This window comes from Cyprinodon tularosa, unplaced genomic scaffold, assembly GCF_016077235.1.
Source record: "Cyprinodon tularosa strain WSP-4 unplaced genomic scaffold, ASM1607723v1 ctg953, whole genome shotgun sequence".
Lineage (NCBI taxonomy): Eukaryota > Metazoa > Chordata > Actinopteri > Cyprinodontiformes > Cyprinodontidae > Cyprinodon > Cyprinodon tularosa.
This window is the reverse complement of record NW_024039733.1, coordinates 168,319-196,110: the sequence shown is the minus strand read 5'-3', so window position 1 is coordinate 196,110 and position 27,792 is coordinate 168,319. Positions and strand designations below refer to the sequence as shown.

General features: G+C 52.5%; 2 protein-coding genes across 3 annotated transcripts; both read right to left on the bottom strand.

Moving 5' to 3' along the window:
• Positions 1–14,910, bottom strand: adnpb (activity-dependent neuroprotector homeobox b). 2 transcript variants are annotated; one of them, XM_038275329.1, is made up of 4 exons: positions 14,564–14,910; positions 7,290–7,406; positions 3,457–3,549; positions 1–3,381 (listed from the first exon to the last, which is right to left on the bottom strand). In XM_038275329.1, the coding sequence occupies exons 2-4, from the start codon at positions 7,395–7,397 to the stop codon at positions 490–492; spliced, it is 3,093 nt and encodes a 1,030-aa protein (XP_038131257.1). In that variant the 5' UTR covers positions 7,398–7,406; positions 14,564–14,910; the 3' UTR covers positions 1–489. The 2 variants fall into 2 exon arrangements, with proteins under 2 accessions (XP_038131257.1, XP_038131258.1); XM_038275330.1 differs by having other exon boundaries at positions 14,692–14,910.
• Positions 13,303–27,773, bottom strand: LOC119776745 (the record flags this gene model as incomplete). Its single annotated transcript, XM_038275331.1, has 5 exons — positions 13,303–14,155; positions 14,599–14,711; positions 15,095–15,155; positions 23,860–23,917; positions 27,732–27,773. Coding segments are annotated over 5 exons (645 nt in total), but the record flags the coding sequence as incomplete, so codon positions are not given.
• Between the last annotated feature and the right edge of the window lie 19 nt (positions 27,774–27,792).

Here is a 27,792-nt window from a genome sequence, read left to right as displayed (position 1 = left end):
TTCTGGCTCTGTGAAAATCACATTGACAGCACTTTATTTTTAATAAATGCTTGGGTGAAAAATAGAATGGAATAAAAACAGAAAGAGTCCAGAGAACACGGTGAACACAAACATCCGGGTTAGAGAAAACGAGCAGTTCAGTCAGAGAAGCAGAGATGGAGGAGAGGAGCCTTTATACCAAGAGAAACAAACCGGTTTGATCCAGTTTAGACAGAAAACCTTCTGATTATTTCTATAAATTGGACAAAAAACTAAGAGGCTTCAAACAATGAGAACCGAGATCCACAGAGCAACACCTAGAGGGGGGGAGCAGGGGGCTCCGCCGGACGCTGCCTGTTCAGAAGACTGTACAGATTTACATGAGCTCAGCGGCAACGCCGCCGCCACAGCAGGTCCATAACCCAGAGGGGTTCTCCTGGGGGGTTCTGTCTCTAGCATCACTGGATGGCTTTTGGTTGAGCTGGTCTGCAGTGGGAGGGGCCCCCGGGGTCAGGACTGCTGCTGGCCCAGCTGGGCTCCGTCTCTCTGGCTCCTCGCTGACGAAGGGACGAACTTGGGGATGATGATGGGTAGACGGTCCCTCCCTGAGCTCTCATTGGCGCTGAAGCCATTCTCTACATGCGCCCTCTCATCATCATCATCATCATCGTCGTCATCATCATCATCGTCGTCCTCGTCATCATCATCATCAGACATGTCATCCAGATCTGAAACCATCCTGACATCTGTCCTGGACTCCTGTCGCTCCGCTGTGACAGGAAGCTGCTGGTTGCCATAGATACGGGCCCCCTCCAGCGGCCCTTCATCGTCCTTCTGCCGCTCCTCTTCGTCGCTCTCAGAGTCGATGGCGATGGCCTCCGGAGGCGTCTTCAGAGCCGAGCTGCTGCTGATTGTCTCGCTGCGATCCTCCATGTCCGTCGGCAGACCCCCCAGCAGCGCCCTGCGCCTCCGTAGCGCCTCCTCCGATCTGCCCTTGCGTGTCCTGGAGGTGCGGCGCTCGCCGCCCCCTCCCTGGCAGGCCCCCGCCTGCTCGAGGTCCAGCTGGTGGCTGAGCTGGCTGAGCTGGTCCATGCTGAAGCCCAGGAGGACGCTGGGACGCTGGCTCTCACACTCCTCCTCACACCTCCTGCTGGTGGACAGGAAGTGGGCGGAGACGTCCGACTTCCACAGCCACAGACTGGATGCCAGCTTGTCCAGCTCCCGCTGGCTGGGGTACGGCACCCGGTTGAAATACTGGGTCAGGAAGGCCTTCCTGGAGTCGTGGGGCTTGGTTTCCTGCCCTTTAGGATCCAGAGCCAGAACCACGGCTTCATCTGGACCTTCATCTGCATCCGAGGGGCCGTTCATGTCGCGAGGGTGGGCCCGTTCTCCGGGCGGCCCGGGCCTCCGTCGCTTCGGCGCACTGGTGTCTGCGCTGTCGAAGGCGGGCCGTTTGAGGGCGGCGCTCTGAGGCGGGGTGGGTCTGGGCGGATGGGCGGCGCGGCTGTCCTGGCCGTTCTGAGACTTGCCCACGCCACGGCAGTGCACCAGGTGGAGCGTGATGGTGGAGGCCGTCATGTTGCTGGTGTACACCCCCAGGCAGTGAATGCACTTATAGGTCAGCTTCTTCTCCACGGGGTGGACGGTCTGGATCACCTGGTGCCGCTCCCTCAGATGGTGGGCCAGCGAGTCTGAGATGGGGCCCTTGAGGATGGAGAAGCAGAGAGGACACAGCGTCTTCCCCACGTCCCTCTTGTAGGGCACCGAGGCTGGAGAGGAGCTCTTGATGGGGGGGCCGTCGGCGAACCCTGACGGCGCTCTGGGCGCCGGCTGAGGCGTCTGCCTCTTTCCTGCCAACAGAGAGGCAGAAAGCGTGGCGGCGACGGACGAGGAGCTGTTCTGGGCGTGGAACGCCACCGACTCTTCCGGCGCGTCCCTCATGTTGTACGTAGTGACAATCAGCTGCACGTTTTTGGGGTTTCCCTGTTGCAGGGTGAGGTCAAAGGTCAGGGGGGAGTCTGTGCGCGGGCCCACCTTTTCTTCCGGGTGCGAGAGGCGCATGTGGGCGACCATCTTCTCCACGTCGTTGAAGGTGGCCCTGCAGTGGGGGCAGGACAGGCCGTGGATCAGCATGTGGTTGAGGAGCGTGTCGCTGGGAAGGTAGCGGTTGCAGTACAGACACTTGCTGGTGAAGTTGTGGATCTTCATGATGTAGTTGGCCACGGCAGGAACCTTCTCCGCCTTGTGCTCCTTCTCAAAGTGAGAGCTGTAGACGTTCTCGGGGAACAGCTCGTTGCAGATGGTGCAGATCTTCCACTTCTGGGTGTAGGATGTGCCGAGAACAGAGGAGCCGCCTTTCTTGGCCGTCACAGACGCTACGGTGGTGGCGGCCGCCTGCACCCGGGAACCCAGGGGGTTGGATCTGAGCGAGGACGAGCCTCCGACCCCCAGCGGGCTGCGCAGGCCGGTGGAGACCAGCTGCTTGGCTGCGTGCGAATGCTGCGGCACAGAGACCTGGGCGTTCCCCGGCAAGGCGGGCCGGGCCTGATGGTTACCCAGAGAGAAGGGCTGGACGCTCGCAGCCTTCAGACCCAGCGGGTCGGGCTTTAATCCGCTCAGGAAATGGTGGGAGTTAAAGCCGGCCTTGGCTGCGGCGGCAGCGGCGGCGGCGGCTCGGCTCAGCTGCTGAGAAGCAGGAGACCTGGGGTTGGCCATCACGGCTCCTTTGGGGCCCATGCCGATGATGGTTTTGTCTCCCTGAGCTTTGGGGGGGAACATGATGATGGGTTTGGGTCGAGGGACGATGACGCTGGTGTGGCCGATCATGGCGGTGACCTGGTAGCCGATGCGCTCGTGGTCCTCAATGACGTGCTGCACCAGCGCCTCGTAGGTCCGGGGAACAAACAAACACTTCTTGCAGTGGATCTGGCCGCTGCTGGCGGCGTGTGCGCCGCCGCCGTCGGCCGCGGCGCCGTTGTGGCTGTTGGCTTTCTCCGCCGGCCTGACGATGTACGGATGGGCCACCTGCTGGAAGTGTTCCCTGTAGATGTGCTTCCGCACCACGTTGTACAGAGGGTCCCGGTAGGTGCACTTCTTGCAGTAGTACACCGCCTGTTCAACGTTGTCCCCCGTCCTCTTCAGCAGCCCGTCCTTTGTGGTGACCCCAGGGGCCGCCGCCGCCACGCCGCTCCCCTGCCGCACGCTGTTGCTGGGCATGTGGAAGAGTTTGATGTGCATTTCCAGAGTCTTTTTGTTGCCGTTGAAGGTGCAGTAGGGGCAGTTGAGCAGGATGTTGTTCTCAAAGTCCTCGCTGTGGACGTTACGGAAGTGGCTCTTATATGCAGAGAAATATTTGGAGGAGAACAAGCAGCCAGAGCAGCAGAAAGGTTTGGATCGGTAGTCCTGGAGACAGAAGAAAACAGCATTAGTGGGTCAGAACCTGCAGGAGCCTTCATGCCTCCGTGCCTCCATGCCTACCTGGCCCTTGGTGTGGGACGGCTCCCACATGCACACATCCTCCCAGGTGGTGTGCTTGATGTAGACCTCAGGAGGGTTGAAGTCTTTATAGTCCTGATGAGAGGAGAGACATGGGTACCATTACACACTGAATCATTAAGCAGTCAATCAGATCAGATATGATGCTCCTCTTAAGGCCTGGTTACCCCCCCCCCAGCAGCGTGACGCAGGTAAGTTTGATTTATGTCCAGTATTGAAGCGTGGTCTGCGCTATGTTATTCCACGCCACAATGCCAGAGGGCCAATCAGGAACTAGCTGTGGGTCTAGATACGGCCGAGGCGGTGAGGAAGTGGGGGCAAGTTTGTGGGACAACGGAGGGACATGAGGGCCAAACAGAGCGGGGATCCAGGTGGAAAAAGGGTCCCAACGTTTGCACCTCGCTCTGCTAGCTGCTCCATCTTCAGTCGTTTTCCACAATGGAGGTCAGACAAACAGAACAAGCCGGTAAGAAACCAAACAGGAAATACGGATAGAGAACAGCGGATGTAGATCTGACCAATCAGAGGCCTCGTGGGCGGGGCATTGACTGTGACACACAAGCAGACAACCTGGTTTCTGAGTATAAATCAGCCTTAAGAGGCGATGGAGCGGCTGAAGGTCAGATCTAAAGCCTGGTTTATGCTCAGAGACCAGCTCGTCTGCTGCGTTAACGCAGACATGCCCCCACACTCCCAAAATGGTAGGTTATCACACACAGTGCTGCAGATAGCGTTGCAGGGAGGAGAAAGGAGGCCTCTGATTGGTCAGTTCTCCATCCGCTCTACTCTATGCGCATTTCCTGTTTGGTCCCTAATGGCAGAAGCTCTGGCTGTAGCTCCGCCCACAGCGCCTGGCTCACCTCGGACTCTATCCCAGACGCAGTGCAGGACGCTAGTTTGTAGCTCTGAGCGACGGTCTGTTGGTTGGAACCCGAAGCCAAAACACGCAGCGCCACGACTGGTCTTTGGGGAACGCTGACCGTGAACTGTGTGTCATCCGCCGTTGGATGAGGGGTTGTAGACGGCGAACAAGTTTATCAAACCGACATGGACGCCCTCTATCCTAGCTAGTTCCTGATTGGCCCTCTGGCGTGGAATAATACAGCTCAGACCCGCTTCAATATTGGGCAGAAATCAAAAATATCTGCATCATACCTGCGATAAGCTAACCGGGACGCACTGCTGCGGGACGATAACCAGCCGTTAACAGTAGAGGAATCAGAACGGGTTCGATGGAAGCAGCGTTTAGCAGATCTGAACGATGGTTCAGCTCCTGACCGCTGACTGTCAGGAGAACCGGACCGAGGGCTGACGGATCAGACCCGACACGCTGCAAAAACCATGACGAAATAAGTAAAAAAGTCTGTTTATCAACCCTGAATATGATTAATAAGATGATTTGCCAACAGATTGAATATATTTACATTTAAAATCAGATACTAGATGATATAAGAAATAAGACAATTATGGTTTTATTTTAAATGTAAATTTTCTTGTTTCATTGGAAAAGTTCCTCCTCAATTCAAGAAAAAATTCACTTATTTGAAGGAAATAATTACTTATTTAGATTTTTTGTAAGGCAGGACTCTGACATTTACAGGTGCTGGTCATAAAATTAGAATATCATGAAAAAGTAGATTGATTTCAGTAATTCCATTTAAAAAGTGAAACTTGTATATTATATTCATACATTACATACAAACTCATATATTTCAGATGTTTATTTTGTTTAATTTTGATGATTACAAATGACAACAAATGAAAATCTCAAATTCATCATATCAGAAAATTAGAATATTGTGAAAAGGTTCAAAATTGATGGCCCCTGGTGCCACACTCTAATCAGCTAATTAACTCAAACCACCTGCAAAAGCCTTTAAATGGTCTTTCAGTCTAGTTCTATAGGCTACACAATCATGGGGAAGACTGCTGACTTGACAGTTGTCCAAAAGACGACCATCGACACCTTGCACAAGGAGGGCAAGACACAAAAGGTCATCGCTAAAGAGGCTGGCTGTTCACAGAGCTCAGTGTCCAAGCACATTAATAGAGAGGCGAAGGGAAGGAAAAGATGTGGTCGAAAAAAGTGTACAAGCAAGAGAGATAACCGCACCCTGGAGAGGATTGTGAAACAAAACCCCTTCAAAAATGTGGGGGAGATTCACAAAGAGTGGACTGCAGCTGGAGTGAGTGCTTCAAGAACCACCACACACAGACGTATGAAAGACATGGGTTTCTGCTGTCGCATTCCTTGTGTCAAGCCACTCTTGAACCACAGACAGCGTCAGAAGCGTCTTGCCTGGGCTAAAGAGAAACAGGACTGGACTGCTGGTGAGTGGTCCAAAGTCATGTTCTCTGATGAAAGTAAATTTTGCATTTCCTTTGGAAATCAAGGTCCCAGAGTCTGGAGGAAAAGAAGAGAGGCACTTCATCCACGTTGCTTGAAGTCCAGTGTAAAGTTTCCACAGTCAGTGATGGTTTGGGGTGCCATGTCATCTGCTGGTGTTGGTCCATTGTGTTTTCTGAGGTCCAGGGTCAACGCAGCCACATACCAGGAAGTTTTAGAGCACTTCATGCTTCCTGCAGCTGACCAACTTTTTGGAGATGCAGATTTCATTTTCCAACAGGACTTGGCACCTGCACACAGTGCCAAAGCTACCAGTACCTGGTTGAAGGACCATGGTATCCCTGTTCTTAATTGGCCAGCAAACTCTCCTGACCTTAACCCCATAGAAAATCTATGGGGTATTGTGAAGAAGAAGATGCAATACACCAGACCCAACAATTCAGAAGAGCTAAAAGCCACTATTAGAGCAACCTGGGCTATCATAACACCTGAGCAGTGCCACAGACTGATCGACTCCATGCCACGCCGCATTGCTGCAGTAATACAGGCCAAAGGAGGCCCAACTAAATACTGAGTGCTGTACATGCTCATACTTTTCATGTTCATACTTTTCAGTTGGCCAACATTTCTATAAATCCTTTGTTTTTATTGGTCTTCAGTAATATTCTAATTTTCTGATATGATGAATTTGAGATTTTCATTTGTTGTCATTTGTAATCATCAAAATTAAACAAAATAAACATCTGAAATATATGAGTTTGTATGTAATGTATGAATATAATATACAAGTTTCACTTTTTAAATGGAATTACTGAAATCAATCTACTTTTTCATGATATTCTAATTTTATGACCAGCACCTGTACAGAGTTCACAGCTGCTCCCCGTTCAGAACCAGAACCAGAACCAGGACCAGGACTGAGCCCAGGTCCAGATGCAGACGGTGGGTTTTAGGTCCTGCAGCATAATCTCTCTCTGAACTGAATCGTTCTGTCACAGCTCTGGACATTTATCTGGAGGATGAACTCTGCCCCGCTGAGGTTTTAAATTCCCACAGCATGATGCTGCGGCCTCCATGTTTCACCATTGGGAGGGATTGCATCGGTTCTGATCCGATAGGATCAGTGGGACCATCGTCGTTCCCACTGAAGCAGCTGATCTGTCAACAGATCAGGACTTTCCAGGGCAGCTAGGCTTGAATGACACATGGATGTGATGCATCTCCTAACCCCGGCTGTGGGGTTTTATTTAGTGGTGTCTGAGTAAAGGGGCAGAACAGCTGAGTTGACCTGCTGTCTGGTTTAGAGTCACATTCTGGCTTCAATGTGACGTTTTTTCAAGAAAATAAAAATCCTTCCGGTTTAGTTTGGCTGAAGAATCATTGAATGCAGAGAGCATCTTTTTCACTGGGCTGGTGAAGCATCAGGAGAACAGAGTCCTGATGGGAGGGCAGCGTGCTGAGCGCCCACCTGTAGGTGATCTTTGCAGAACTCCAGGCCGATATCTCCCAGGACCTTCTTGACATTTTTCCTGGCTTTCCGTAGGCTGGTGAGGTTGTTGACAGGGAGCTGGAACATTCTGCCCACCTGGACACAGAGAGAGAGCCAAACATCAGGCCGTTACCAGGTGGACGGATCAGTCTGCACAGGCGGATGGAAAAAACACATTTGCTTTGGTTAAACTGATGTGCAACATTTAGCGGCACGATTCCACATTTACAGCGAGGAGAATCTGGAATAATTACAGAGAACCAGAGACAAAGACTGAACCCAGACACAGATTAGGGCCCATGGCTCCCAGTCTAACCTCAAACCCAATCCAGCTGGTCTGATGCAGAGGTCATAGGTCATCTGGAAAAGTCCGATAAAGCTGAGCTCTAATAAGAAGAAATTCAAGAGGAGAACGGCTGATTCTACTGATTAAGGTGATGGAAAAAGGCCTTCCAACCTCAGTGATGCTAAAAACCAGCAGTGGACAGATGTGGTCAGTCAGTCAGGATGCAGCCGACTCTCATTTGGACCCGTCTGTCATCAGCGCCAGTTTAAGACCATAAACAACATTTAATGTTCTGATTCTACTTGAAAACATTCAGTCAAACCTGTGAAACACTAGGGCTGCAACTAACGATTATTTTAAAAATCGATGAATCGGCCGATTATTTTTTCGATTAATCGATGAATCGGACAAAAATTTTTTTTATATTAACCTCTTTATTCCAAAATAAACATTTTAGACAGAACAAACAAGCACACCAGTACAGGTTGCTCATTAACTGTACTGGTGCAATATGAAAAATAAATGTTTGTGTTAAAACTACGCAAACTTACATGAGAAATGTAGCTGAACATCCACTAAATATAGGCTACTTTGTTTCATAAAGTGCAAAAAAAGACATTTTTGTTTTTAAAGCCCCTAAGGGGTTCAAACAATAGGCCCCCCCATTTCAACAAATGAGGTTTTTTTAGACTAGAAGAGTTCTGCCTTTTAAGACAGGAAAGTATAGCAGTTAAAGTTGCTACTTGAGAAAATACTGAACCATAGAGATAAAAATAGCCCTGTGATTCAAATTATAAATTGTATTTGGAATAAAAATGAGAGAACTAGGGGTGCTAAAAAACACATCCTCCAAAGACAGATATTTACATGGGAATGTGGCAGATAATTAATTGACATATTACTGATCTTGCTGGATTTTATTCTGCTTTACTTCCATAAATTGCAGGATCTTCTTTACTTTATCTTTGCCAGAAGATTTAAACTTTAAAAGCCTTGCCCTCATAATTTGCAAGTTAATTTATTTATAAAGTAAATATAAACGCTGCTTAAGCTAATTCAAATGAAATTAAAAGTAAAATAAGTAGCCAACCTTATCACTGTCTGTAACCTACTAACACGGTAAGGAAAGCATCAGATGAGCTACCTGAGAAACTAACGTTACGTTTCCCCACTTTAAAACCAAACAAACATGGCCGCTCACCCTGCTGATCAGCTCTCTTCACTGCCACTGAAGGCTCCAACGTGTTTTCTTTTCAGGTGCTGCATCATAACAGTGGTGCTTCCACGCCATGTTCATTTGTTTTTACAAAAGTTGCATGTTACGACTTTTTTCGCTTTACAAAGCCAAATTATTGTGATCAATTTGCGCCGTCAATCCCGGCGCATGCGCGCTTCATTTGCAGTCTGGACGCTGAGGGGAAACTCCTCATTAAAATCCTGCGGCTCTGACTGCCGCGCTGAGAGGGATTCCTGTGGGAGAGGGAGAAAGGCGTTGGGATGGGGGAGGCGCCCCACGGCAGGCAAAAGCCGCCAGTGACACCGTAAAAAGTCGCCAGATTTGTCGCTAGTCGCTTTTTTGAAAAATAGTCGCTGGAGGGGTCTGAAAAGTCGCTGAGTTGGAAACACTGCAACTGCGGCGCTGACTCGCTCCGCCATATTTTTTTTTCTTCCCCCGGATGACGGCGGCGGCGGATGACGCATTAATCGCGCGACACAACTAATCGATGATTAAATTCGTTGCCAACGCTTTTAAAAGTCGATTTTTATCGATTCGTTGTTGCAGCCCTATGAAACAGTAAAAACTGATTTTAACACCATGTGGGGAAACTTCAGAGCAGGTTTCACATCAAGCAACTGAATGATCAGTTAAGCCCTTAATTAAAGATTATATATTATACCGTTTATTTAAATAAAACTTGATCCTGCAAGTTTTGATTATGTTAGACTATGTTCACCAAGCAGCATGAAGAGACCATATGTGATCTTTTCTAATGTGACCCACGTCTGAGCAGCCAGTCGCATTCATCCGACCTGAACGCCATTAATTCTAAAAGGCCGGGGGGGGGTATTTACCGTTAAGTAATACTAGGTGTCTCAGCCCCCCCCCTTCAGTGTCCACCATATTGGATCAGTCCATTTGCTGCACATGTTCAGAAAGGTCCAAACAGACAGCAGCAAACCATTTGAAAACAAACCATGCAAAGAGCAGTGTTGCCAACTTAGCGCTTTAGTCGCTATATTTAGCCACTTTTCAGACCCCTCTAGCACTTTGATTTCTAAAAAGCTCCTAGCGCCAAATCTAGACACTTTTTTCTGCTACTGGAGACTTTGGAGACAACATCTAAAAGCAGCGAACTCTGCTCTCCAGAGCGAGTAGATTGGTAACCCCGCCTCCTGCTCTCCTCTATCTTGTCTGCTGTCATGATTCATGCAGCTATTATTTCATCCAAATGAAAAATGGAGAACAGAGAAGCAGATCATGGCTTGTCTACAGTGAAAAGAAGGACTGGGTTATTTACTTTGGCCTTTTTGGAAACACAGGAAGGAGCAATCAGCTAAGTGAGCTTAGTGCTTGGAAAAAATCTTTCATTCCTTTAGAGACAGCATGAAAAGTCAGCTGAGTACAAAACAGAGAGGAAAACAAGAAGAAAAGGGACAAGAAGAGAGGGACACAACCTAGAACAGATAATGGATGTCTATTCTATTAACATTTCTCTATCTGGAGAATGGGGCTGTTCTATGTGTTGTCTTTTCAGATCAGAGGGGCCCCTGCCTGTCTTTGCCTTGGGCCCCATATTTTCTAGATCCAGCCCTGAACAAAGGTCACTATTCTGCGTCTTGCTATGCAGGAGCGGGAAGAAAAACAGCAACAATGATGGCCGATGATGCAGAGAGCGGTCTTTTTTTCTAACCATCTTGAAAAGATGGAGTTTTAAATGTCGGGGAAATGACTAGCTGCTCTCCAGCTCTACGGTCCAGGTTTACTTCCGGAGACACTGGCTTATGACATCACTGCGTCCTCTACTGCGCATGCAGGACATTCGCTTTGTTTGAAGGCAGTTCACACAGGAGATCAATTAGAAGTCGCATACATGTGGAAATCTGAACGGCAACTCAAAAAAAAGAAAAAAAAAGAAAAGGGAATTGAGCATCAAGGCCTGCAGTGTGAACGTAGCCATAGAAACAAACTCTGGACAGAAACTCCGTTATCCTCCTTGGTAATAAGGACACCTGTGGGTACCACCTGGTGTTCTGTCAGCCCAGCATACCTATGGTCTATACTAGGGGTGGAACGGTTCACAAAATCCACGGTTCGGTTCGATTCACGGTTTCTGGTCACGGTTTTCGGTTCGGTTCGATACATGTTGATTGTTTCCCCAAAATCCCATAAAAATTTATGAAATTAATGAAAAAAATCCCCCAAAAATAATGGATTGTAATTATTTTAAATGATCTGCGGAAACTCTGGATCATTTCTGCATGTTTTGCTGCTTTGAATTGAACCATCTGGCGCATGCTCTCTACCATCTCCAAGGAACTCAGAGCGGACGGGAGCCACAGTGGAGGCTGTAGGCTTTGCTTTGAGCAGCCGGTCTGGAGCGCAGCGGGGCGGAGCGCTGATGGAGTATGAGGGATTTCGGGGTTAGCATGACATGTTGGTCGTGTTGCTGTTAGCGTAAACAAAACGTGTTGCACAATGCTTGCACACTGTTGCACTTTTATCCCCAGCTTTCTTTCCGCCGTCATCGTAGGTCACTCTAAATGCAAAGTGGTCCCATACAGCAGACCTATAAAGTGCTGCTGGCGCGTCTTCCAACTCCTGTTCTTTCCCACTCGCCATACCCACACAATTCTCCACAACAACTGATTTTTTCTGCTACACCCGGCTACGCTGCTTCGCTTCTTCTTCTTCTTGTTTACTACTGGTGGTTGGCTTTGGTCGAAGTACCGCCACCTTCTGCTCTGGAGTGGAAACGCTTCGCCTATGAGAAAAAGGAGCAGCGCATGAACCGAACGCAACACACGCGAACCGAACCGAGACAGTAGAACCCAACGGTTCTGATGGTTTTCATAAACCGTTCCATCCCTAGTCTATACGCAGCGCAAGACATCAGATTGGCGTTTTTATCCCTTTAGTTTGTACAAAAAATAGACTTTAAATTACTTCTACGAGCGTGCATCCTTTCAGTCACGTACTTGTTTTTTTTATATATGACTAAAAGGAATCCATGCCCATCGAGGTAGTTTAAGGTCTATTTTCTGTACAAGACTAAAGGCATAAAGGGCTATTGGCTATGCTGCTCTGACGGGGTACGCTGCTCTGACGGGGTACGCTGCTCTGACGGGGTACGCTGCTCTGACGGGGTACGCTGCTCTGACGGGGTACGCTGCTCTGACGGGGTACGCTGGTCTGACGGGGTACGCTGCTCTGACATGGTACGCTGCTCTGACGGGGTACGCTGGTCTGACGGGGTACGGTGGTCTGACGGGGTACGCTGGTCTGACGGGGTACGCTGGTCTGACGGGGTACGCTGGTCTGACGGGGTATGCTGGTCTGATGGGGTATGCTGGTCTGATGGGGTACGCTGCTCTGACGGGGTACGCTGGTCTGACGGGGTACGCTGCTCTGACGGGGTACGCTGGTCTGACGGGGTACGCTGCTCTGACGGGGTACGCTGGTCTGACGGGGTACGCTGCTCTGACGGGGTACGCTGGTCTGACGGGGTACGCTGCTCTGACGGGGTACGCTGCTCTGACGGGGTACGCTGCTCTGACGGGGTACGCTGCTCTGACGGGGTACGCTGGTCTGACGGGGTACGCTGCTCTGACGGCTGCTCTGACGGGGTACGCTGGTCTGACGGGGTACGCTGCTCTGACGGGGTACGCTGCTCTGACGGGGTACGCTGCTCTGACGGGGTACGCTGCTCTGACGGGGTACGCTGGTCTGACGGGGTACGCTGCTCTGACGGGGGTACGCTGGTCTGACGGGGTACGCTGGTCTGACGGGGTACGCTGGTCTGACGGGGTACGCTGGTCTGACGGGGTACGCTGCTCTGACGGGGTACGCTGCTCTGACGGGGTACGCTGCTCTGACGGGGTACGCTGCTCTGACGGGGTACGCTGCTCTGACGGGGTACGCTGGTCTGACGGGGTACGCTGGTCTGACGGGGTACGCTGGTCTGACGGGGTACGCTGGTCTGACGGGGTACGCTGGTCTGACGGGGTACGCTGCTCTGACGGGGTACGCTGCTCTGACGGGGTACGCTGCTCTGACGGGGTACGCTGCTCTGAAGGGGTACGCTGGTCTGACGGGGTACGCTGCTCTGAAGGGGTACGCTGGTCTGACGGGGTATGCTGCTCTGACGGGGTATGCTGCTCTGACGGGGTATGCTGCTCTGACGGGGTACGCCCATCGGTTCTGTTCCCCACAGAAGCAGCAGGTCACCATGCGAGTGAGACCTGGGCCGTCCTGGGAGACGCTCAGAGATCCTACTTTATATCATCATCATGAGGAGAACCTGAGACTCAGTGGAGCAAAGAACCACGAGGGTTAAATGATCAGGTCATCAGTGAGGTTCCAGAAGCGTCTCCTGGAAACAGAACAATCTGCAGCGGTGAAAAACTTTCCCCTCAAACATTAGGCTGCTTCTTTCAGCGGTTCTACTCTGCGTCAAACTGACCATGTCGTTGCGTTCATTTGTTGCGTTCATTTGTTGCAATGATCAGATGTTTACACCTGATGAATGAGAACGGCAGCAGTTGGTGTTTCAGTTAGAGACGCCTCCGAACCATAAATCACAGCTTCACCTTCGTTAATGAATCTACTTTCACCGTTTTATCGGTAAAAAGTTCAGTTCAGGTCCCTCATCCAGCGCTGGCTTTGCTTCACAAGTCAACACGATATGTGACCAGGGGTCAAAGGTCACCATTCACAATGACAAATCAACATGAAGCTGAGCACCAACAGTGAACAGGTAACCAGGACCTGCAGCCGCCTCCCCATCCTGCCTTATTCCTCCTCCGCTCCTCCTTGAATGTTAGGAGGCGCTGCAGAGGACTCCTCCTTCCACGTTAGGAGGCGCTGCAGAGGACTCCTCCTTCCACGTTAGGAGGCGCTGCAGAGGACTCCTCTTATGTAAGCAGCCGACTCTCCTCTGGCCTCTTTTCCTCCCTTCCTGGCGATGCCATCACAGAATGGCGCCTCCTATTGAGGAACCAGCAGCCCCTACAATATGTCTGCAGCAAGGGGGAGGGAGGGAGACTGGAGAGGGGGAGGGAGGGAGAGTGGAGAGGGGGAGGGCATGTGTGAGAGAGGACGAGGAAGAGGAGGGGGAGTCGGTGCAAGAGAGTGGAAGGAGTGCAATGGGAGAGAGGAGAGGAAGGGGGGGTGAGGGGTGAGACAGGGAGGTCAGGCAGAGAGGAAGGGAGGGTGGAGAGAGAAAATGGAAGAGGGTGAGAGAAAGAGGGGCAGCTGGGGGGGAGGAAACACTGGGGGGGGAACAGGCTTCCTGTTCTGCAGTCCATCCCCTCAGGCTGGGATCTCCAGGATCCTCAGAACCTGAGCAGGTTCCTCCTCATGGCTGAACACCTGGACAAAGGTGAGAGACTCTGGGCTGCTGGTGAAAACATCATCATCATCATCTTCCTCCGCCAGGTGTGAGCAGCCCTGATGTCACCTGAACCTTCCTGATCCTTAATAAAACAATAAAAGCAGTTTGAATGGATGCAGCCTGAACCATTGAATCCATGTTGGTTTAGAAACATCTGCTTGGATCGAGCTGCTGACAAAGAACAGGAGGGGGGGGGGGGGCACCGCGCTCAGCTAGCATGCTAAGCTAGCTCCAAACTAACTGCCCCCCCCCCCCCTACCGGGGTCCCACCGACACCTTCAGCACCTCAGCACCGCAGGTAGAGCACCGTTAGCGGCCACATGACATGTCTCCGGTACTCTGGCCCTCAGCTTTACCTGCTTTCACATCCAGGAGTCCCGTGTGAGCGAACCGAGCCCCCCTCCCGCACAGCTGGATCCTCCCTGCTGCCTTCTGGCCGTCGGTCTGCCCCCGCCCTCCCCTCCGAAGCCCGGCGGTCCCTCACCGACAGCGGCTCTCCTCTGGCTGGAGGGCGGAAACGGAGAGAGGCTCAGCGGGCAGCTAGCTGGGCCGCTCCCCGGAGCGCTGAGGGCGGATCCATGTCAGCTGCCGTCCCGGTGAAAAAGAAAGCAGCTAATAGTTCCTGTAGAGACGGAACAGCTTCTCCTCTGACAGACAATACAGCCAGCCGCAAACTGCCCAATCCAAAATGGCGCAAATAAAAGAAGCGGAAGTGACGTCTGCCTTATTAGCATAAATGATCTGACTGTAAGATCCAGCTAAGCTGCTAGCATCAAAACTTCTGATTGATCCCAAAGAAGCAAACAGCTGTTGAAACAGTCCTCTTCCTGTCTGACTGTTTTTATTTTTCTGTCTGTTTATGGATAAACAACCACCGCAGCAGCTACCGGAGCTCTCCGACAGGGGGCGTCAGCTCCTCGCTCAGAACCAGTTCTAACTGGGACACCGCTAGATGGCGCCAGATGGCAGTTAGTGGAGACCGGGCAGCTTTACTGGGATTGGTTTATGGAGCGCCGTTTGTGACGTCAGGAGCAATAATGATATTTAACTTGTTTTAAGAGAAAAATTAGGGGTTTATTTTCTTTGAAGTCGTTTTTTCACTGTCATTCATTTATAAAAATCCTACTTTGTTAAATACATATTTAGTTTGGTGCTAAACATTTTTAGAAAAAAAACAAAATATTTAATTTATAAACTAAACATTTCATTTGGAGCTAAATATTTATTTAAAAATCTAAATATTAAATTTGTAAAATAAATATTTAGTTTGGAACTTAATATTTTCTAACAAACAAAGTATTTATTTACAAAATAACTATTTTGCTCCAAACTAAATATCTAGTTAGATAAATATTGATAGTTTGGAGCTAAATCTTTATCTAACAAGCAAAGTATTTATTTGCAAACTAAATATTTAGCTCCAAACTACATATTTATTTAACAAAGTAAGATTTTTATAAAATAATGAATGACATCGTGAAAAAATGACTTGGAAATACTAACCTCCTTATTTTTCTCTTAAAATGTGCTAAACAACCGTAAATATTGCTGCTAATTTTTGTCTGCTTAAATAGCCCCATATATGTTAGTCCCCCAATAGGGAAGCTGTAGCCCAGATGCACCACAGCCAAACGAAGAAGAATTGTTATAAACATATATCAGTGATCTTTATAATAAAACTGTCTCCTTTTTCTTTCTTTGTTTGGAGTCACGTCCATCTTAAGCGTGTTGAAACACCAGCTCTGCAGTCGTGTTTCTGTAAATTTCAGCAAATCCACAAACTGCAACAAATGTAAAGGAAGGATTAGAAAACTGAATGGATGAATGGATGAAAAGATGGACTGTTGATGAATGGATGCATGAAGCATTAGACGGGTGAATAAAGGATGGACAGTTGGGGAAGTCAGATGAATGGATAGATGGAGGGTGGGCAGTGGGGGGGGCAGACAGGCATGTAGATGGACAGAATGATTCAGGTACGTCTCTCAGAAGGAAAGTTTCATCCATTTCAAACCGTCAAAGTCATGAAATATGCAGGAGAATATTAACATGGCTTAATATCATAACCGTTCTGATGGCATTTTATCAAAAACATGATTAATGTGCACAAATAAGGAATAGTTGTATTAACCATACATGGAAACAGAGTTTTATGGGGCCCCCAGGAACTTGTATATATTGTTAAAACACTTTACGGTATTTTATTGTTTATCTTTTAACTCTTTACTATCATGTTATTCTTATACATTTTTCTAATTTATGTGACCATCTTTTAAAATAATCTTTTTGCTGCTGTAAACACCAGAGTTTCCCCGCTGAGGGACGATGAACAGATTTTCTTTCTATTCTGTCGTTCTTTATGACACCAGCATCTTTGTCATTAGGAAGCCTGCAGCGCTCCAGAGCAGGGTTCCTCACGGCCCGCTGTCCTCCACCTTTCAGAAGCGTCTCGGCTTCCATGTCTCAGTCAAATGGCGGAAGGACCTGATGACCCTGATTGGCTCAGGTGTGTTGAAGCAGAGATACTTTTAAAAGTTGCAGTACAGCAGACCTCCATGACCCCATAAAGTCCTGGCAGTTGTTGAACTTCAGGAACCGCAGGAGACCAACTAGATAGCACGGCGTCCCACATCATCACTGCTGGTGGAACGTCAATCCTTTCCTGGAAGACATTGGTAGCCGAATGCAAACTTTCCCTTTATGCAAAAGGACTTTGGACAACAGAGCAACCTTCTTCTGGTTTGTCTCCTTAGCCCAGATATGACGCCCGTACATGGGGTTGCTCTGTGTGAGGTTGCTCTGTGTGAGGTTGCTCTGTGGAAGGTTGCTCTGTGAGAGGTTGCTCTGTGTGAGGTTGCTCTGTGGGAGGTTGCTCTGTGGAAGGTTGCTCTGTGAGAGGTTGCTCTGTGTGAGGTTGCTCTGTGGGAGGTTGCTCTGTGTGAGGTTGCTCTGTGTGAGGTTGCTCTGTGTGAGGTTGCTCTGTGGGAGGTTGCTCTGTGTGAGGTTGCTCTGTGTGAGGTTGCTCTGTGGGAGGTTGCTCTGTGGAAGGTTGCTCTGTGGGAGGTTGCTCTGTGTGAGGTTGCTCTGTGTGAGGTTGCTCTGTGGGAGGTTGCTCTGTGTGAGGTTGCTCTGTGTGAGGTTGCTCTGTGGAAGGTTGCTCTGTGGGAGGTTGCTCTGTGTGAGGTTGCTCTGTGTGAGGTTGCTCTGTGGGAGGTTGCTCTGTGGAAGGTTGCTCTGTGAGAGGTTGCTCTGTGTGAGGTTGCTCTGTGGGAGGTTGCTCTGTGGAAGGTTGCTCTGTGAGAGGTTGCTCTGTGTGAGGTTGCTCTGTGGGAGGTTGCTCTGTGGGAGGTTGCTCTGTGTGAGGTTGCTCTGTGTGAGGTTGCTCTGTGGGAGGTTGCTGTGTGTGAGGTTGCTGTGTGTGAGGTTGCTGTGTGTGAGGTTGCTCTGTGGGAGGTTGCTCTGTGTGAGGTTGCTCTGTGTGAGGTTGCTCTGTGGGAGGTTGCTCTGTGGGAGGTTGCTCTGTGTGAGGTTGCTGTGTGTGAGGTTGCTGTGTGTGAGGTTGCTCTGTGTGAGGTTGCTCTGTGGGAGGTTGCTGTGTGTGAGGTTGCTGTGTGTGAGGTTGCTGTGTGTGAGGTTGCTCTGTGGGAGGTTGCTCTGTGTGAGGTTGCTCTGTGTGAGGTTGCTCTGTGGGAGGTTGTTCTGTGTGAGGTTGCTCTGTGGGAGGTTGCTCTGTGGGAGGTTGCTCTGTGTGAGGTTGCTCTGTGTGGGGTTGCTCTGTGTGAGGTTGCTCTGTGTGAGGTTGCTCTGTGGGAGGTTGCTCTGTGTGAGGTTGCTCTGTGGGAGGTTGCTCTGTGTGAGGTTGCTCTGTGGGAGGTTGCTCTGTGTGAGGTTGCTCTGTGTGAGGTTGCTCTGTGTGAGGTTGCTCTGTGGGAGGTTGCTCTGTGGGAGGTTGCTCTGTGTGGGGTTGCTCTGTGTGAGGTTGCTCTGTGTGAGGTTGCTCTGTGTGAGGTTGCTCTGTGGGAGGTTGCTCTGTGTGAGGTTGCTCTGTGTGAGGTTGCTCTGTGGGAGGTTGCTCTGTGTGAGGTTGCTCTGTGGGAGGTTGCTCTGTGTGAGGTTGCTCTGTGTGAGGTTGCTCTGTGTGAGGTTGCTCTGTGTGAGGTTGCTGTGTGTGAGGTTGCTCTGTGTGAGGTTGCTCTGTGGGAGGTTGCTCTGTGTGAGGTTGCTCTGTGTGGGGTTGCTCTGTGTGAGGTTGCTCTGTGTGAGGTTGCTCTGTGTGAGGTTGCTCTGTGTGAGGTTGCTCTGTGGGAGGTTGCTCTGTGGGAGGTTGCTCTGTGTGAGGTTGCTGTGTGGGAGGTTGCTCTGTGGGAGGTTGCTCTGTGTGAGGTTGCTCTGTGTGAGGTTGCTCTGTGTGAGGTTGCTCTGTGGGAGGTTGCTCTGTGTGAGGTTGCTCTGTGTGAGGTTGCTCTGTGGGAGGTTGCTCTGTGTGAGGTTGCTCTGTGGGAGGTTGCTCTGTGTGAGGTTGCTCTGTGTAGGGTTGCTCTGTGTGAGGTTGCTGTGTGTGAGGTTGCTGTGTGTGAGGTTGCTCTGTGGGAGGTTGCTCTGTGGGAGGTTGCTCTGTGTGAGGTTGCTCTGTGTGGGGTTGCTCCGTGTGAGGTTGCTCTGTGTGAGGTTGCTCTGTGGGAGGTTGCTCTGTGGGAGGTTGCTCTGTGTGAGGTTGCGCTGTGGGAGGTTGCTCTGTGTGAGGTTGCTCTGTGTAGGGTTGCTCTGTGTGAGGTTGCTGTGTGTGAGGTTGCTCTGTGTGAGGTTGCTCTGTGGGAGGTTGCTCTGTGTGAGGTTGCTCTGTGGGAGGTTGCTCTGTGTGAGGTTGCTCTGTGTGAGGTTGCTCTGTGTGAGGTTGCTCTGTGTGAGGTTGCTCTGTGTGAGGTTGCTCTGTGTGAGGTTGCTCTGTGGGAGGTTGCTCTGTGTGAGGTTGCTCTGTGGGAGGTTGCTCTGTGTGAGGTTGCTCTGTGTGAGGTTGCTCTGTGTGAGGTTGCTCTGTGGGAGGTTGCTCTGTGTGAGGTTGCTCTGTGTAGGGTTGCTCTGTGTGAGGTTGCTGTGTGTGAGGTTGCTCTGTGTGAGGTTGCTCTGTGTGAGGTTGCTCTGTGGGAGGTTGCTCTGTGTGAGGTTGCTCTGTGTGGGGTTGCTCTGTGTGAGGTTGCTCTGTGTGAGGTTGCTCTGTGTGAGGTTGCTCTGTGTGAGGTTGCTCTGTGGGAGGTTGCTCTGTGTGAGGTTGCTCTGTGTAGGGTTGCTCTGTGTGAGGTTGCTGTGTGTGAGGTTGCTCTGTGTGAGGTTGCTCTGTGGGAGGTTGCTCTGTGGGAGGTTGCTCTGTGTGAGGTTGCTCTGTGTGGGGTTGCTCTGTGTGAGGTTGCTCTGTGGAAGGTTGCTCTGTGGGAGGTTGCTCTGTGTGAGGTTGCTCTGTGGAGGTTGCTCTGTGGGAGGTTGCTCTGTGTGAGGTTGCTCTGTGGGAGGTTGCTCTGTGTGAGGTTGCTCTGTGGAGGTTGGCTCGTGTAGGTGCTCTGTGTGAGGTTGCTCTGTGGGAGGTTTGCTCTGTGTGAGGTTGCTCTGTGGGAGGTTGCTCTGTGTGAGGTTGCTCTGTGTAGGGTTGCTCTGTGTGAGGTTGCTCTGTGTGAGGTTGCTGTGTGTGAGGTTGCTCTGTGTGAGGTTGCTCTGTGTGAGGTTGCTCTGTGTGGGGTTGCTCTGTGTGAGGTTGCTCTGTGTGAGGTTGCTCTGTGTGAGGTTGCTCTGTGTGAGGCATGAGAAGGCTTGCTCTGTGTGAGGTTGCTCTGTGGGAGGTTGCTCTGTGTGAGGTTGCCCCCTCTGTGTGAGGCTGCTCTGGGTGAGGTGTGCGGGGGCTGTGTGAGGTTTGCTTGGGGCTAGTGGGAAGGTTGCTCTGATTGGAGGGTTGCTCTGGTGTGGGTGGGTGGGTTGCTCGTTGAGGGTTTGCTCTGTGTGAGGTTAGCTGCGTCTTGCTGCTACTGTAGGAGAGGTTGGTGATCGTTGGGTATGAGGGGTATATGGCGTCTGTGGGGGGGTGGAGGTGCTTGTGGTGAGGTTGCTGTGGGGGTATTGCGGGGGGTCTGTTGGGATTAGTTGCCTTCTGTGTGAGGTTGTTTGTACTCTTGTGTGGGAGGTTGCTCTTTGCTCATGTATGCTGTGGTTATGGTATTGCCTCATTGGTACAGTAGGGGGGATTGCTATCGTGTTGATCAGGTTTAGCTGTGTGTGAGAAGGTGATAACATTAGGCACGTTTGTGAGAAATTGCATCTTACTGAGTGAAGAGGTCATAGCTAACCGTGGGACGCGTGCACTCTGTGCAGAGTGACGGACAGAGCAAATGACTGCTCTCACGTGTGAGTAGAGTAAGCTCTGAGTGGAAGCGTAGATGTGTTTGTGTGCTCTGATATCTATATAATTGGGTATGAATATATGTGAGTGGGGTGTAGCAATTAAGAATATAGATGGAGGTGTATGTATGTAGTATGGGGAATAAATGTACATGATAGTTGCATTCAGAACTACTGGTGGGGATATATTAGAAAGTTATGGATGAGGGCGAAGAGAATATCATGGGGTAAGAATGACGAGATCATGTGAGATAAGACCCATTGTGTGGATAATTTTCAGCTATGATAAATGATTAGGACGACTTGCAAAAGGATGCTCTTGTGAGGTTGCGCAGTGGGAGGTTGCACTGTGTGAGTTGCTCTGTGTGATTTGCTCTGTGTAGGGTGCTCTGTGTGAGGTTGCTGTGTGTGAGGTTGCTCTGTTGGAGGTTGCTCTGTGTGAGGTTCTCTGAGTGAGGTTGCTCTGTGTGAGGTTTGCTCTGTTGGGAGTTGCTCTGTGGGAGGTTGCTCCTGTGTGGGGTTTGCTCTGTGTGAGGTTGCCTGTGTGAGGTTGCCTGTGTGAGGTGTATGCCTCTGTGGGAGGTAGCTCTGTGTGAGTGTTCTGTGGGAGGTTGCTCTGTGTAGGTTGCTCTGTGGGAGTTGCCTCTGTGTGAGGTTGCTCTTGAGTTGCTCTGTGGGAGGTTATGCTCTGTGTGAGGTTGCCTGTGGGAGGTTGCTCTGTGTGAGGTTTGCTCTGGTAGGGTTGCTCTGTTGAGGTTGCTGTGTGTATGTTGCCTGGTGGTAGGTTGCTCTGTGGAGGTTGATCTGTGGGAGGTTGCTCTGTGTGAGGTTGCTCTGTGTGAGGTTGCTGTGTGTAGGTTCTCTGTGGGAGGTTGCCCTCTGTGTGAGGGTATGTTTTTGTACGACTTTCCATTTATGGCGGCTCCTGTGTGAAGGTTGCTCTGTGTGAAGGTGTGCCGGAGGGGGCATCGGGGGCTGGGGGGTTTTCTCTTTTCGGTGGCTGGAGGTATGGGGGGGGGGGGGGGGGGGGGGGGGGGGGGGGGGGGGGGGGGGGGGGGGGGGGGGGGGGGGGGGGGGGGGGGGGGGGGGGGGGGGGGGGGGGGGGGGGGGGGTTGGGGTGGTGGGGTGATATAGTGGTGACATGGGGGGATTGTATGGTATTTTTTCGGACAGTTATATTGATTATTTCACAGCACAATATATTGTGCCTAATGAGGTATAAAGGTAGGGCGGTGAGGGTGTGTGGGTAATACAAAATCTTTTGGGGGGACGACGGGGTAATGTGTGGAAACTGCGGATAGGCGGGGGTTAGGGGGGGGCAGCAGGGCTTAACTCTTCGAGTACTGGAAAGGTAACTTGCACTGCCTACTCCAAGCAAGTCGATGTGGATAACAGGCGCTATCGAGGGTCACCCCTGAGGTATGGGGGGGTGTGGGCTGGGGTGCTGGGGGGGGATTTGTCGGGCGGGGGGCTGTGGGGGTATCTTTCTGCAGTTGGGCGGTGGGTGGCGCGTGCTGGTGGGGGGGGCGGGCGGGGCGGGGTGGTGGTGGGGGTGGCGGGAGTGTGGCGGGGGGTGTCGTAGAGGGCGGGGGACCGTGGGGGCGGGTGGGGGGGGGGGGTCTGTGGTGGGGGGGGCTGGGGTGGGTGGGTATGTGGGGGGGGGCGGGGGGGAGTTGAGTTGGGGCGGGCGGTGGGGGGGGTTGTGGGAGTGGGGGGGGGGTGGGGGGGGGGGAGGTTGGGGGGGCCGGGGGGGGAGGGGGGGTGGGGGGTGGGGGGGGGGGTGTGTGGTGTTGGGGCGGGGTGGGTGGGAGGGGGTCTGGTTGGAGGAACAAAAGAGAGAGGAAAAAAGTACAGCGGGATGGGGGGTGCAGGGGGGAGGGAGTGGGAGGGGAGGGGGTCAAGGGTGGGTGCGCGGAGTGTTGGGAGGAGAGGGGGGGGGCGGCGGAGGGGGGGGGGGGGGGGGGCGATGGGGGGGGGGACACGGGGAGGGGCGGAGGGGCGGGGGGGGGGGGGGGGGGGGGGGGGGGGGGGGGGGTGGAGGGGGGGGGATCGGGTGGTTCGGGGGGGGGGGGGTGGGCGCTGGGGCATTGCTCCATCAAACGTACCTAAGCACCCAACGGGGATCGGATAAGAATCGTACAATCAAAAAGGATTGTTCATCGAGGGATCGGGGATAAACATAACCTCAGAATCATTCCGATGTGACAACACTCAAAAAGGGGGCGACAAGGGGGGGGGGGGCGGCGGGCGAGGGGGGGGGCGTGGCGGCGGGCAAGTGGGGGGAGGGGCGCTTGGGGGTGAGGGGGGGGCGGGGGGGCGTGGGGGGGGTAGGGGGGGGGGTGGGGGGGGGGGGGCGGGGGGGGGTGGGGGGGGGGGGGGGGGGGGGGGGGGGGGGGGGGGGGGGGGGTGGGTTGGGGTGGGGGGGGGGGTGGGGGGGGGCGAGGGGGGGGGGGGGGGGGTGAGGGGGGGGGGGGGGGGGTGGGGGGGGGGGTTGGGGGCAGGGTCTAGGTGGGGTGTTGTGGTTTTGTGTGATTTTAGTAATTGATTGGGGTGGTGGGGTTTTCGTGGGGTGTGGTGGTTTTTGTGGGATGAGGTAAATATAGATGGTAATAGTAAAAAGGATGAGAATCGCGATATAATCCCCGGCAGACCAGCGTAACCCCTGCAAGTAGCACGTACCCCTCAGAGCAGCCGTACCCAACAGAACAGCAAATACCCCGTCAGAGCACATACCCCGTCAGACCAGCAGTACCCCGTCAAAGCAGCGCGTACACCCGACAAGCTGAAGTACCCCTCTTCAGTCAGCAGAGTAAGCCCCCGTCAAGAGCTGCAGACCCCTCGCAGTATGGCAGACGTAACCCCGTCTGAGCAGCGTACGTCCCCGACAGACCCACGGACCCCGTCCAGTACAAGTCGCTCAATCCCCGTCAGACCAGCGTCATCACCCGTCAGACCAGCCAGTAACCCCGTCAAACCAGCCGTACACCCGTGCTGAGCCAGGCCTGTACCCCGCCTGTCCACGTACCCCTCAGAGCACAGCGTACCCCTCGTCAGCGTACCCCCGTCAGAGCAGCGGACCCCGTCACGAGCACGTACCCCGTCTAACACCAGCGCTAACCCCGCTCATGTAGCAGCGTTCAGAGCTGCGTACCCCGTCAGACGCAGCGGTACCACCGTCATGCGCAGTTACCCCGTCAGAGCACGTACCCCGTCAGAGCAGCGTAACCCCGTCAGACAGTCGTAACCACCGGCAGACAAGCAGGCTAACCCGTCAGAGCAGCTACACCATAAGACGCAGCGTAGACCCCGTCAGAAGCAGCGTACCCCTACAGACACAGCGTACCCCGATCAGCAGGCAGCGTACCCGTCAGCAACCCCAAGTCTACCTCCGTCAGAGCACGTTCTCCCTAATGGTGACTAGCGCTCAGTGTAGTCAGTCCACAAGCTCAATGTTGTAGGTTGCTCAGTTGATGACCCACATCAGGACCATAGCAACTAACAGTTTCGCTCGTGTCAGGAGACGGTCTGGCTCATGCTGATGAGTTGCATCTGTGTGAGTGTTGCTCTGTGTGAGGTTGCTGATGTGTAGGTTGCTGTGCGTGAGGTTGCTCTGTGGGAGTTGCATCTGTGTGCAGGTCTTGCTCCTGTGTGAGGTTGCTTCTATCTCTCGCTGAGGTTTACGCGCTTTTCTCTCTGGGAGTGTTGCTCTGTATGTAGAGGTTGCTCTGTGTGAGGTTGCTCTGTGTGAGGTTGCTCTGTGTGAGGTTGCTCTGTGGGAGGTTGCTCTGTGTGAGGTTGCTCTGTGGGAGGTTGCTCTGTGTGAGGTTGTTCTGTGGGAGGTTGCTCTGTGTGAGGTTGCTCTGTGGGAGGTTGCTCTGTGTGAGGTTGCTCTGTGGGAGGTTGCTCTGTGGGAGGTTGGTCTGTGTGAGGTTGCTCTGTGGGAGGTTGCTCTGTGTGAGGTTGCTCTGTGTAGGGTTGCTCTGTGTGAGGTTGCTGTGTGTGAGGTTGCTGTGTGTGAGGTTGCTCTGTGGGAGGTTGCTCTGTGGGAGGTTGCTCTGTGTGAGGTTGCTCTGTGTAGGGTTGCTCTGTGTGAGGTTGCTGTGTGTGAGGTTGCTGTGTGTGAGGTTGCTCTGTGGGAGGTTGCTCTGTGGGAGGTTGCTCTGTGTGAGGTTGCTCTGTGTGAGGTTGCTCTGTGTGAGGTTGCTCTGTGGGAGGTTGCTCTGTGTGAGGTTGCTCTGTGTGATGTTGCTCTGTGGGAGGTTGCTCTGTCTGAGGTTGCTCTGTGGGAGGTTGCTCTGTGTGAGGTTGCTCTGTGTGAGGTTGCTCTGTGTGGGGGTTGCTCTGTGTGAGGTTGCTCTGTGTGAGGTTGCTCTGTGTGAGGTTGCTGTGTGTGAGGTTGCTCTGTGTGAGGTTGCTCTGTGGGAGGTTGCTCTGTGTGAGGTTGCTCTGTGTGAGGTTGCTCTGTGTGAGGTTGCTCTGTGGGAGGTTGCTCTGTGTGAGGTTGCTCTGTGTGAGGTTGCTCTGTGGGAGGTTGCTCTGTGTGAGGTTGCTCTGTGTGAGGTTGCTCTGTGTGAGGTTGCTCTGTGGGAGGTTGCTCTGTGTGAGGTTGCTCTGTGTGAGGTTGCTCTGTGGGAGGTTGCTCTGTGTGAGGTTGTTCTGTGGGAGGTTGCTCTGTGTGAGGTTGCTCTGTGGGAGGTTGCTCTGTGTGAGGTTGCTCTGTGGGAGGTTGCTCTGTGGGAGGTTGGTCTGTGTGAGGTTGCTCTGTGGGAGGTTGCTCTGTGTGAGGTTGCTCTGTGTAGGGTTGCTCTGTGTGAGGTTGCTGTGTGTGAGGTTGCTGTGTGTGAGGTTGCTCTGTGGGAGGTTGCTCTGTGGGAGGTTGCTCTGTGTGAGGTTGCTCTGTGTAGGGTTGCTCTGTGTGAGGTTGCTGTGTGTGAGGTTGCTGTGTGTGAGGTTGCTCTGTGGGAGGTTGCTCTGTGGGAGGTTGCTCTGTGTGAGGTTGCTCTGTGTGGGGTTGCTCTGTGTGAGGTTGCTCTGTGGGAGGTTGCTCTGTGGGAGGTTGCTCTGTGTGAGGTTGCTCTGTGTGATGTTGCTCTGTGGGAGGTTGCTCTGTGTGAGGTTGCTCTGTGTGAGGTTGCTCTGTGTGAGGTTGCTCTGTGTGAGGTTGCTCTGTGGGAGGTTGCTCTGTTGGAGGTTGCTCTGTGTGAGGTTGCTCTGTGGGAGGTTGCTCTGTGTGAGGTTGCTCTGTGTGAGGTTGCTCTGTGTGGGGTTGCTCTGTGTGAGGTTGCTCTGTGTGAGGTTGCTCTGTGTGATGTTGCTCTGTGGGAGGTTGCTCTGTGTGAGGTTGCTCTGTGGGAGGTTGCTCTGTGTGGGGTTGCTCTGTGTGAGGTTGCTCTGTGTGAGGTTGCTCTGTGTGAGGTTGCTCTGTGTGAGGTTGCTCTGTGTGAGGTTGCTCTGTGTGAGGTTGCTCTGTGGGAGGTTGCTCTGTGGGAGGTTGCTCTGTGTGAGGTTGCGCTGTGGGAGGTTGCTCTGTGTGAGGTTGCTCTGTGTAGGGTTGCTCTGTGTGAGGTTGCTGTGTGTGAGGTTGCTGTGTGTGAGGTTGCTCTGTGGGAGGTTGCTCTGTGTGAGGTTGCTCTGTGTGAGGTTGCTCTGTGTGAGGTTGCTCTGTGGGAGGTTGCTCTGTGTGAGGTTGCTCTGTGTGAGGTTGCTCTGTGGGAGGTTGCTCTGTGGGAGGTTGCTCTGTGTGGGGTTGCTCTGTGTGAGGTTGCTCTGTGTGAGGTTGCTCTGTGTGAGGTTGCTCTGTGGGAGGTTGCTCTGTGTGAGGTTGCTCTGTGGGAGGTTGCTCTGTGTGAGGTTGTTCTGCGGGAGGTTGCTCTGTGTGAGGTTGCTCTGTGGGAGGTTGCTCTGTGTGAGGTTGCTCTGTGGGAGGTTGCTCTGTGGGAGCTTGCTCTGTGTGAGGTTGCTCTGTGGGAGGTTGCTCTGTGTGAGGTTGCTCTGTGTAGGGTTGCTCTGTGTGAGGTTGCTGTGTGTGAGGTTGCTGTGTGTGAGGTTGCTCTGTGGGAGGTTGCTCTGTGGGAGGTTGCTCTGTGTGAGGTTGCTCTGTGTGGGGTTGCTCTGTGTGAGGTTGCTGTGTGTGAGGTTGCTGTGTGTGAGGTTGCTCTGTGTGAGGTTGCTCTGTGTGAGGTTGCTCTGTGTGAGGTTGCTCTGTGGGAGGTTGCTCTGTGTGAGGTTGCTCTGTGTGAGGTTGCTCTGTGTGAGGTTGCTCTGTGGGAGGTTGCTCTGTGTGAGGTTGCTCTGTGTGAGGTTGCTGTGTGTGAGGTTGCTTTGTGTGAGGTTGCTCTGTGTGAGGTTGCTCTGTGTGAGGTTGCTCTGTGTGAGGTTGCTCTGTGGGAGGTTGCTCTGTGTGAGGTTGCTCTGTGTGAGGTTGCTCTGTGTGAGGTTGCTCTGTGGGAGGTTGCTCTGTGTGGGGTTGCTCTGTGTGAGGTTGCTCTGTGTGAGGTTGCTCTGTGTGAGGTTGCTCTGTGTGAGGTTGCTCTGTGGGAGGTTGCTCTGTGTGAGGTTGCTCTGTGGGAGGTTGCTCTGTGGGAGGTTGCTCTGTGTGAGGTTGCTCTGTGGGAGGTTGCTCTGTGTGAGGTTGCTCTGTGTAGGGTTGCTCTGTGTGAGGTTGCTGTGTGTGAGGTTGCTGTGTGTGAGGTTGCTCTGTGGGAGGTTGCTCTGTGGGAGGTTGCTCTGTGTGAGGTTGCTCTGTGTGGGGTTGCTCTGTGTGAGGTTGCTCTGTGGGAGGTTGCTCTGTGGGAGGTTGCTCTGTGTGAGGTTGCTCTGTGGGAGGTTGCTCTGTGTGAGGTTGCTCTGTGTAGGGTTGCTCTGTGTGAGGTTGCTGTGTGTGAGGTTGCTGTGTGTGAGGTTGCTCTGTGGGAGGTTGCTCTGTGGGAGGTTGCTCTGTGTGAGGTTGCTCTGTGTGGGGTTGCTCTGTGTGAGGTTGCTCTGTGGGAGGTTGCTCTGTGGGAGGTTGCTCTGTGTGAGGTTGCTCTGTGGGAGGTTGCTCTGTGTGAGGTTGCTCTGTGGGAGGTTGCTCTGTGTGAGGTTGCTCTGTGTGAGGTTGCTCTGTGGGAGGTTGCTCTGTGTGAGGTTGCTCTGTGGGAGGTTGCTCTGTGTGAGGTTGCTCTGTGTAGGGTTGCTCTGTGTGAGGTTGCTCTGTGTGAGG

Bases quoted from the DNA above. Each gene is read 5' to 3' on its own strand.
- adnpb (XM_038275329.1), bottom strand. From the start codon at position 7,397: ATGTTCCAGCTCCCTGTCAACAACCTCACCAGCCTACGGAAAGCCAGG. The intron at 3,550-7,289 runs GTGGGCGCTCAG...TCCTCTCATCAG, and splicing joins TCTGCAAAGATCACCTACAG to GACTATAAAGACTTCAACCC. The intron at 3,382-3,456 runs GTAGGCATGGAG...TTCTGTCTCCAG, and splicing joins CGTCCCACACCAAGGGCCAG to GACTACCGATCCAAACCTTT.